We start from the raw sequence: 11,517 nt of genomic DNA on the forward strand, positions 1-11,517 counted from the left end.
ATACAATTAAAACTAGTAATTTTGGATTCCCTAATAAAGTAAGAATCCGCAAACAATCGTTTCATCATAAAATCGTTAAGCAAAAATTACTATTTATCTGGATCACTTGAAATGGATTGACACATTAAGGAAGTTTGTATAAATATGTCATCTTCTAAAAATTACAATATCCTGTCATGTAAAAATAAGATAAACAAATCACTTGCAAGTTTAAACTAGGTTATATATTTTAACCCAATAATAATTCTCATCACAGTTAACTGTTTTATTGTATCCATTGGTGATTTAAGTAAGGAGGAAACATCTCAATTTAGTGATGGTTATGGAATTTCCTAAAAAAACTTTTTTCTTTTTCTCTGTAATATTATAGATTCTCTTCTTTAAGAATTTTCTAGGTTTTGAACTTGTATTATTTGTTCTAAGTTCTGAGCCATTAAGTATCTTTATAAACTTGATATCTTCTGAGATCTTTCAAAAGTTCTATTATCTCTTAGTAGACTTCAATGTTGTATAAGCAACATGTTATTTATTACTGGTGGGGCTATTGGATTAAATTATTCTTTCCATTGGAGAAAAAAGGTCTACATTGTTCTAATATTAAGTGCATTGGTTTCAATAATCAAGTTTCATGAGTTATATTTTTGAAATAAAACCTTTTTATTCCATTATAGCTCTGAAATCGCCAATGAACTTTTTTCTTTTATGTTGACTCATTTACAAAATTAAGACATTATATATATATTTTTAAAATATTTTAATTATTATATATTAGAACATTTTTTACTTATGTTCACCTGTATAATTTCTTATATTAAATAATAGTGTTTCATTCAATTTGAATATGTGGAATGAAATAATAAGGATATTTATTTAAACATTTTTGTGTTGTTTAAAGCAGTGATTCCTAACCGGTGGTCCGCAGACAATAGACCAAGTGAGCTTTAGGTGGGCTGCTGGAGGGTTGGCAACACATAATTTTATGACTGTTTATTGTTAGAACTACAGTGTAATCCGAACTGGTTTAAAAAAAATTTAGTTTTTTTAGAACAAAAAACAGCAATAACATTTTTGTTTTCAAATAAATGTGCATAGGTGTAAAGGACATTTTTAACTTCCCGATCTATAGGCAAATTATTGTGATCACTGTGAAAATTTTTACAATTTTGATATAGGATAATCTAATTCCTATGGAAATGTTCTTAATATATTTTGTTGGAATTAGAAATATGTATAATACAAATTTCTTTTTTTTATCACTTTTTAAATAAATCCATACAAAGAGTGTTTTTACTTTTGTTTATACTTTTTTCCCCTATAAATGAGCAATATTATAGTTTTAACAAATTAAATCATCACTTAGCATTACTAAAGGTATAATAATTTTTTTTTTATTTTAATTTTTTAAAACTTTAAACTGTTAAATTTCCAATAAAATATTTTAAACAAAAAATAAAATAAATAAAAATAGTTATGTACATTTACGTTGTTGAATTTTTTAAAAAAAAATTTCCTGGTACTTTCTGTAACCTGAACTTTTCATTAATCCGAACACCCACATGCAACTATTAGTTTGGTTTACTGAGAGTACGCTGTACTTTATTAGTGATATTTCATGATGTGAGTTTGTTAGCTGAAAGTTTTTAACAATGAAAAGACTCAAAAGCACATTTTAAGCAAAATAAGTTTTAAGTTTATTCTCCCCTTTGTTGAAGTTGAGAGTTACGGTTAACCCTGTGGTTCAATGTATGTCTCAGTGGTCCGCTGACTTCTATGGATTGGTAACCACTGGTTTAATACTTATTTGATTATTTGTGAATACTTATTTTTTCTTAGTTTATTCCTAGAGGATCATCATAATTCTTTATAAGTATTTAATTTGGATACTTTTGGTCCATTTTCTTCAAAAATATATTTAAAACTTTTAATCTGTTCATTTCTTAAATTATATTACATTTTTTAGAGGGATGTGGTGGAGTTCCCCCGATTAGGCCACTTGAAACCCTTCATAATGCACTTTCTTTGAGGCAGCTTGATCTTTTCTTGGACAAGGTCACACGAGCTATGAAGACACCTGCATCATCTCCGCCTAAATGTCCTTCAACGCCTCTAGAATGTTCTCCAAACAGTGCGTATAACTTATTTTTATTACTGAAATAATTTTTAACATGAATAACTATCATAGAATTGGTTCTATACATATCATTGTTTAGTATTTAATACTTATAACTTTCTATATAAATTCTTTACTGAGGTATTGTACATCTAAGATGTTTGCTTATGGGTAAAGGAGGGGGAAGGATGCATAGTAGGAAACATTATCCTGCCGACTCCCCACTGTTCTGTCTTCTTTCCACTCAGTCGACTATACTTCCTTTCCTGGATATTGTAAAATGAAAATTAGAAAAAAAAAAAAAGGGAAAGGAAAATTGTAATAATAAAAACAAATGAGAACAAAGTATGTTAATAAAAAGTTTTGTTGTAGACTTTGCTCCTAGTAGGAAGGGTTTATTATGGTGAGAAGAGGAGGAACTAGAAAGGGGGTTGTGCGAGCTCCTTTCTCTGCAGGCAAACTCATTTTAAACATACTATACAAGCTTCTTAATTTTCTTATATTTCAGTAATCAATTGCCATTTAATTTGTGAGTTATTGTATTTTATTTTGATTTAGGTACTGAATAGATTAAATAATAAGTTGTTAATTTTTTATGAGTTCTATAATATTTTTAATGATAAATGTGAATAGGCATTGAATTTCCTGCTTACAATTTTCTAGTTTTAGAATTATTAAATTACATTTCTCTTAATCTTCTCATAATTATTCAGTCATTCTTCATTATCATTTGCCAAACCTTTTGAACAGTGTATTTTCAACAATTAGTACTGAAAGAAATTGGCTGAGATCCATGAACAGGCTGGCTCAGTTATACCTTTCTCCTTCATTAAACTCCTTGAAAATCGGCATCAAACCCTCCACTCCTGCCCTCCATGGTAGCCTTACTTATCTGACTTTTCAAACGGACAATTTCAGCGAGTAGGTTGGTCGATGTACGACATGTCACAATCTCACAAGAGGAGATCATAATGCTAAAAAAAAGGTAATCCGGACCCGCCCCACTAATCCCCCAGAGAGCGTATTTAAAACAAGCAGTCGAGAATATTTAAAACATAATAAAATATTTTATAATTTTTTTTTTCCTTCAATATTTAAGAGAAATTGTTTTTGAAAAACCATACCTTGGGAAATTTTAGAGTTTTATTAGGGCTTCAATTTTATAAAATTTATTGTACTTTAAAAAAAGTTTGATAGTTTCTTTCATGAGGAGGGTAGTTTTAAAAGTATTATATGTGAAACGAAAAATGGGTGATAATTTTAAGTTTTTTTCTAGTTGCTAAATACTTATTCTTTAGTCTAGATAAAAATTGAGGAAATTGAATTATTTATTCAAAGAAAATGTGTGTGAAAAATACAGTATACTCCGAAATAAATAGTTTTGATGGCAATGTAAAGACAAAACAAATACAAAAGTGTATTAAGATACAGTAATTATAAGTAATGTGTAAACTATTTACTTCTTAAAGTAAGAAACGGGGGGGAGGGGAAGATGTTAAAATCCACCCATTGTCACTGGGTTTCTTCATTTTTGAATTTTTGTACCTAAATGCACTGGACTATTATGTTAGGTAAAAAAATAATAACAGAAGATTGAAACTCTGTATATCAAAGACTATCTTATTTTTCAGTTTTTTTTTTTTTTAAAAAAAGGAAAGTAATTAAGTATTTTTTGTATTGTCAGTTATAATTATTATGTAAGGTCCTGGCTCAAAGGAAATATTTTTTTTTTTTAAATTGTAAATAGACTAATGAAATATGATTATTCCATCTAGATCTTGGTAGGACTTCCTAATTAAGTGTTTCCAAATAGGTTTTGACTGGCACCCAAACATGTATACAAGCAATGAAAACATGTAAGAGAACAATTTTCTCGTTATCTGAAGTAGTAATAGGCGCGTTTTTCATTGAGTACTTGACTCAATCTCATTAATTGTGTTCGGTAGAAATCTTCAGTTTTGCTCGGTTTAAACAATGAATAATACACGACACCAAGCTGATATACCAAATTCAAACCATGAGTTTTTTCCAGGAATAGTCGGTTCGGCTGTTGATTTTGAAGCATGGTTAGGTGGTCCCCATGATTTACTCTTCTTTGGGTTATAGTGGATCCATTTGTCATCACCAGTTACTATTTAATGCAAAAAACTCTATGTTATGCCTGGCAAGCAGCATTTTACTCTTCTAAAATCTGTGTTCAATTCTATCGACTCCATTTTTTTTTTAAACCAAATTTCCTTTTTTTTAATCATTTCCAATGAATTAAAACCGCTTGTAGAGACCCTTATAATGTAAGTTATTTTTGTGTTAGGGACGAATGTTCCTCCATTAATACTAGCAATTCCGTGTCATTGCGCACTTTCAGCCTTCCACTACATTCACTATATGCTTCTACAAACAATCAATGAATGCAATCAATCAGCTGCAGATTTATTAAAATTAAAGATTTCAAGAAGTAAATCAAAAATTCCTGTAAATATCACTTATTTGGCTCAAAACTTGTCATTTTCGCAAAAAAAAAAATTATTTAATGCTGATTCATTATTACTTTAAGGTTACTTTGTTATCAGATGATGAAACTTAGATATTACATTCAACAGCTGACAATTTTTACAAACCCTTTGATTGAGCTATTTTTGGTCACGCAGTAGAAACCTATTTGTACAATGATTTTATAATTGTGATAAGAAAGTCTGTACCAGTTTCAATTAAGAAATTAAAAAAAAAACTTGAAATATATTATAAAAAATCTGTTTTGAATTTCTGTTAAATTGGGTTTGTCATTTAGTCTCATTAATTAAAATTTGTTTAAATTTTGTGAATTAATTCATTAAAAAGAATGGTTGCCAGGTCCGCTGAAGGCGGTGTTAACAATCCAGGCAAACATATGCCATCTTTGTTGACTCCGCCTTCAGCGGACCCGGCAACCATTCTTATAATGCCATCCCGGCAAAACAAGAAAATGAAATAGCCGGTATATGTATATATGTATACATATATTTGTAAATGCCTTCTTCTTTGCTCCAGTAGGTAAGAAAAAAATAAATAAATAAAATAAATGTAAATTTCAATTAATGGGACTAAATGAGAATATCTCAAAAAGAAATAGATGCACTTAACATAATGAGGAACATTAGTACATAGATATGGGAAAACCTGAAAAATAGTACAAAAAAAACATAGAATAGTGATAATATTCTAAATGGAAGTTTTTTCACCTCTACATCTCTTCTCAGGAAAGAAAATCCAAAATGAACTCTTTTTCTTTTTTTTATTTTTTAGTCCGAAGGGTAATTATAACTCATTAGTATTGTTATATACTCCAGGTAAATCATAAAATTTTGACAATTTTTTTGTTTGCCCTCTCTCTTTTGATGTTATTCATTTATATACAAGACACATTTACATTTTCAGAGGTTCAGGAGTTCTCAAGGACAAATAACAGTTACTGCTATTGTGATTCACTAATTAATAAGTTTTATATTAAAATAACTTGTCTTGTGAATACGGTCATGAACAAATAAAATCAAAATGGAAAGGGGAGACTTGAAAATAAGCAAGAATAGTCAAACAAGTTTTCAAGGAGGATAAAAGAAAGTAAAGAAGCGTTGAAGGATTATAATTTACAAGGAGTATATAATATCACTAATAATTTATAATTATTATTTTCATTTTAATGACATTGAAGTAGATCCTCCTGTTAAAGGCAGCTCCCTTTCTGTGAAAAGTGAAAAATTCGAGTACTGCCTGGAGCGGTTTACAGCTAGGATGGTGAAACCAACAGGATGCTGTAGGACATTCTCTGTATCAGGATGTAGCAGTTCTAGCAAATCTCTGGAACCCCCGAGCTATTATGAACTACCTACCAATGCTAAAAAACATCCTTCTCATCCGTGTTTAATAGTTACCTCTGCACGACTCCATACTAGGGATTCTAAAACAAAATTTGTCTCCCAAATAAAATAATTTTTAAAATCATTTTCTGTGCATTTCATTCTTCTGAATAAGGATTACCTATGTATTATTGCTATTTTTTACCTTAATTGTTTTCCATTTTTTAATCCAATGGAATATTCTGTAAATAATTGAAAGTTTGGAATCGTTATGCAGTATTTAAACAAATATGTATTAGATTATTATTGATTCCAGTTAGCCTGCATTGGGCTATTCAGTTGAAATGTGCAACATCTAATCTTCGTTGGCATGATTATATCTCTTTTTGTTCTCACAGTCTCCGAATTCGCTGAACATTGACTCATAATTATTTACTGCTATTTGAGAGAGTTAAGGCTTTGTTTTAGAATCTATTACAATAATATAATTGTAGTATTAGTCTATTAATATATTATATATTAATTTTTTGTTTGATTGTGATAGTAGGTAACTTAAATTAAAAACATAAATATCTTTAGATCCTTATCTTTCACTTTGTTTATTCTTCTCCAACGTTTGGTCCTCAGACCCTCATAAAATTGATTTGCCCAAGTTCTAATTTTTTTCATATTTCTGGCAACTATGCCCAAATGCTCCATTGGAAACATTTATATTTTATTCTTAATTTAAAACAAATTTGATCCTTTTTTTTATCTCAACTTTATTCTTTACAACTTTTCCAATGTTTCGACCCTCAGGTCATTCTCAAGGATACCTTCATATTGATGTCATTTCCTTTTTCAAATCTTCAAAATGCAGGCTAATTGCCTTTGTCCCATTCAATCTTTTCCAAATAATTTTTTTCCTAGAATTAAACCTTTTATAAAACACTTTTCTTCCTTTCTTCACTCACATTTGCAACTTAAAACAGAACCTACCTTTAAGATTTGCATTTTTAAGATTTGAAAAAGGAAATGACATCAATACCTGAGGGTTGAAACATTGGAAAAGTTGTAAAGAATAAAGTTAAGAGAAAAAAAGGATCAAATTTGTTTGGGTGTTGTCAAAAAAGGTACAAAATAGCAGAAAAAACTATTTATTAGTAATCAATAAATGCTGCAAATCGATTATAAACATTTATAATTTTATTTCATCTCTTTAAATATTTAAAAATTTGTATATTGAGTAAATAAGCAAATTGTTAAAAATTTAAAGTGATGAAATATAAATATAAATATTTATTATTGACTTGGTCATAGTCAAAGTTAGGCAAAACTTAGCCATAGATGAAACTAATAGCTAAAATTTTCATATATGATAATTATTTATCAATGGTTCATTCATGAATAAGGGTCGTATCCATGGCAATTTTATCTATTAGTTTCTAATATAAAAAATTTTAAAACTTGGAACAATCAATTTTAAGTGTCTCCATGATAATGGGCCGAGGGCTGAAATGTTGAAGAACAAACAAAGTGAGAGAATGGGGTCAAAATATATTTTTGTTTTTATCTAAATGTAGTATTTTGAGTTATTGATGTTGTTAAGTTACAGTGCAAAAGCCAAGTTAATTGATCTTTTAAGGGGCTCTTATTGTTAACAAATGCAGGAAAGCTCCTTAGATAATGATAGTTCTATAAGTTAGCCCGAAATTATGAGGTATGTCCAGAAAGTAAGAGCACTCCTGGGCAGTCATGCTGCATGAATTCTTTTTTTTTAGTTTTACTGAGTGGTAGTAGGAGGTAATGAGCACTGGAGACTTACATTAATATTAAAAATAGTACTGTAGTGTCTGTTTATGTGAAATATGATAAGACTCACATGGATAGAAAAAAAATTTGAACTGGTGAGGAGGTAAAACCAGAGGTCTTAGTATAGCATTAAGATACAATTTTGAATTATTGCTTATTACAAAGATTACAAAAGGGCATCTCCCTCACTTACAGTATGCAGATTCAATTTTTAGTTTTGAGATATTTTAATCTAAATACAAAATACATCGAGCATTTCCCCTCACCACTATCATTTCATCTCAAGCCTTCCCTCATGTCCCTTATAATTTTTTTTTCTTGATCTGTATGAATGTCGGTAAAGAAGTTTCAATTAAAAAAAAAATTAACTGGTGAATTTTCAGTTTTGATTTGTTATATGTATTAAACATGATCAAAATAATATGTATTAAATTAAAGTAGGGATTTAAAAAAATAGACTAATAATATCATAGAAGTACTCTATGAATATAAGTTAAGGTTAATATTTAAGAAAAGGGTAAAGATTAGAGTGGACTCAGTCTTTTAGGTTATGATGTGTTATAATGTTGTATCGGGGTGGAGGAGGAAGATGAACAGAATTCAATTTATTTTTCGGATGGATTTTCATCTAGGTTTCCTGTTGTGCAATTTTTATTAAGTAAATATGAATTTTATTGCATTATTAATTTGCTATATTGAAAAAAAAAAAAACAAGCTGCACTATTTTCAGAATTACAAAACAATCAATATTAGACATGTCTCATATCTAGATTAGGATCAATTCAAAAACTAATTTTTTTTAGTTGCTCATTTATTTGGATTTTGCAATTGTGAGGAATTCTACAAAAGTTTTTGTCAATATACTAAATGATTTTCTGCCATTACCTGGACTTTATACAAAATGATTAATATAATAAAATTCTAGAAAAAAGTTTCATGTAGAAGATCTAGGGTCAAGGGCATCTTTTCAAAATCTTAGGCAGACACTGATTTTCAACTTTTTTGATTAAAAACCAATTGTATAAAATTTGACCAAGCTGCAAACAGATAGAAACCTGTTTATTATCACTTAAGTAGAACCCCTTTAATATTAATTCTGATTAATATACATCTTACATTTTATATATATATAAACAAGTTTTTTATTCTTACTGTTAACTACAGCAAAGATAAACATTTCTGCTTACTACTTTTCTTTATGAGTATAACCTTTCTTTGTCCTTCAGTTGTTCTAAATGTTAGCAGGAAATAGATGCCATATTCTAATTTTATGGTGGGTAAATGGAGAGGTGTATTTTTTCAAATTTCAAGTTGACTTTCTGGCCAATAAAACTTAAAATTTGTATATTAAGCAAACATAAACACATCCTATTTAGTCCTAATAATTGGATAATTATGATATTAATATTTTTTGGATCATTCGAGTTTGAAGTATATGGATAAAAGACCATAAATATACAAAAGGAAGATTGTCCAGGTGTGGTAAAAGAAAAAAAGGAACTTAAATAGCATTTAAACTATTTAATGTGAGCCTAAGTTTCGGCCCACGTTGCAAGGCTTCATCAGAGCCAAAAAGGTACAAACAACTAAAACTAATATTCACAGTGAAAAGTAGAAATAAAAGAGAATTAATATAAGAATAAAAGTTAAGAAAAAAGGACTTCACTATTATTCTTATATCCCTTATTTTTCTGTTTTTGTGTTAACTATATTTTTATTTCCTTTTTATCTATTTTTTATTTGTTACTATTTCCATTTTCATTAATTGTCTTAAAACTTTTTGTAATTCTTGTTTATTTATATAAGTTTCACTGTAAATATTAATTTTAGTTGTTTGTATCTTCATCGAGCCCTGATGAAGCCCTGCAACGTGGGGCGAAATGTTGGCTTAAATTGAATATTTTAATTACTATTTGTTTTTTGTTTTTTTACCACCACTGGAATATTTTGCCTTTTATATATTTCATAAGACCAATAAACCATCTTCTAATAGAGAGTTTTTAGTTTGTCCTTTATCCATATTCAACAAACTCCAATAATCCAATAAATCAAAAATTATTAATATTATAAATATCCATTTATTGGACTAAATAGGATATGTTTATCTATGCCTAATATACAAATTTTAAGTTTTGTTGGCTAGAAAGTCAACTTAAAAGTATTGAAAAGTATTAAAAGAAGTTTTTTTTTTTTTTTTAAACCACAACACTGGACTATCTTTCTTTTATAAAAACTCTCAAAATCTGATTTTGGAATTGAAATCATTTTGAGTAATGGTTGATACTTGTTTCGATTTCAAATCATAGAAATGAAATATTTTATATACTTAATATATCTCATAGTGTTGTCATTCTTCATTTTAATGGTATTATTTGTTTTATTTTATTTATTTATTTTTTTTAGGTATGGGTTGGTCAGATCCTCCTAGTTTTGTCTCTAGCAGTGGAGCTTCTTCTCCTGCTCCGCTACCAGATTTTTATGTCGCTAACAGGTATACCATTTACCTTCTGCTATTTTATTATTTATTATAACTATTTTAATTTATGTTATGAAATTTATTTTTCTATTCATAAATATCATAAAAATACTTCTATTGCTAAGAATTCTTTGATATGTCCAACTGTTTTGTTATGAAAACAAATAAGTTGATTAGTAGCACAACTGACAAAAATTTTTTATTTTGTGTTGGACATATTCTATAGATTGTTCCATTAACTGGAGCTCTTTATAACGACTAATAGCTTTTGGAAAATCTGTAGTATTATCTCAGTAAAGAAAGTAAATGCAAAATACGGTGCTATTTTTGGAATACGTCCAATAAAGTTGCAATTTTCTTCACTATTGTATTTTCTAATACCACAGCAATCCAAAATATGGTCTGCAACCAGAGGTGTATTAACAGTAAAAACTGCACTCTTGTAGCACTCAACCCGAACATCCTGGCGAACATCAAGGCTAAAAAATTATATTACTCCAAAAAAATTCTGGTATAGCTAATGTACATAGTCCACTGTGAGTCATCTCTATTTTATTATTATAGTTTCAGGCACCCAGGTGGATTCAATAGTAGCTATTTTGAACATCGGGATAGCATTGAAGTTGCAGAATTATATAGCAGAGCCCTTGACAATGCCCACTTTGCTCCTATTTCAGGTAATGTTGCTTAACATTTTTAATTATAAATTAGATTTTTAATATAAAAAATGTAGAATAAATCAGAATTATTATTTTTTTTAATTAAAAACAAAATTAATATAAATTTAAAATACATTATTGGTGTTAACTATGTGTTCAGTAAGAACTTAAAAAATATGGATCGCCATTTTTTATGCTAATTTCTTTATCTCTCTTCTATAGGTACTATTGGTGTAATTCATTATATAAATTGAATATATATTCAAATTTATGTTGTTTTATACAGATGAAGTTATAGCTGGAGATAGTGGTGAAGTTACTCCTGTATCAGAAGCAAGTGAAGAGGATTTTTGTTCTGAAACACTCCTTCAAGAATCTGATACAACAGTCGTACCAATAGATACTGTTAGAGCAAAACTGTCAGATATTTGTTGGGGTAAGGCCAGATTTAGTTATTTAGGTAAAATTGATTTGAAGAGGCTTTGTTCAGAAATATTTAATTGGAATATTTATTTTGGATGTAACTAACTGTAGATTAAATATGATAAGTTGAGAGAGGGGAGAGGGTATGACAAATGAAGATAAATCTAATGAGTAAATCTTATTTTATATTTATATATAGGAAGATGGTCAGGGTTGCGGTCAATA

General features: G+C 28.6%; 1 protein-coding gene across 18 annotated transcripts in view; it reads left to right on the forward strand.

Annotated features, from left to right (window-relative positions):
* The window catches only part of l(1)G0196 (inositol hexakisphosphate and diphosphoinositol-pentakisphosphate kinase), an 82,360-nt gene that overhangs the window by 66,316 nt on the left and 4,527 nt on the right, over window positions 1-11,517 (forward strand). For 17 of the 18 annotated variants that reach the window (XM_024360665.2, XM_024360654.2, XM_024360642.2 and 14 more), the window contains 4 exons: window positions 1,961-2,125; window positions 10,138-10,225; window positions 10,775-10,887; window positions 11,156-11,305. In XM_024360665.2, coding sequence (XP_024216433.1) covers window positions 1,961-2,125; window positions 10,138-10,225; window positions 10,775-10,887; window positions 11,156-11,305 — 516 coding nt within the window. The remainder of the gene's footprint in view (window positions 1-1,960; window positions 2,126-10,137; window positions 10,226-10,774; window positions 10,888-11,155; window positions 11,306-11,517) is intronic. The other variant, XM_024360644.2, reaches the window with a different exon arrangement.

This window comes from Halyomorpha halys, unplaced genomic scaffold (assembly GCF_000696795.3).
Source record: "Halyomorpha halys isolate HHAL.00 unplaced genomic scaffold, Hhal_1.1 Scaffold670.1, whole genome shotgun sequence".
NCBI lineage: Eukaryota > Metazoa > Arthropoda > Insecta > Hemiptera > Pentatomidae > Halyomorpha > Halyomorpha halys.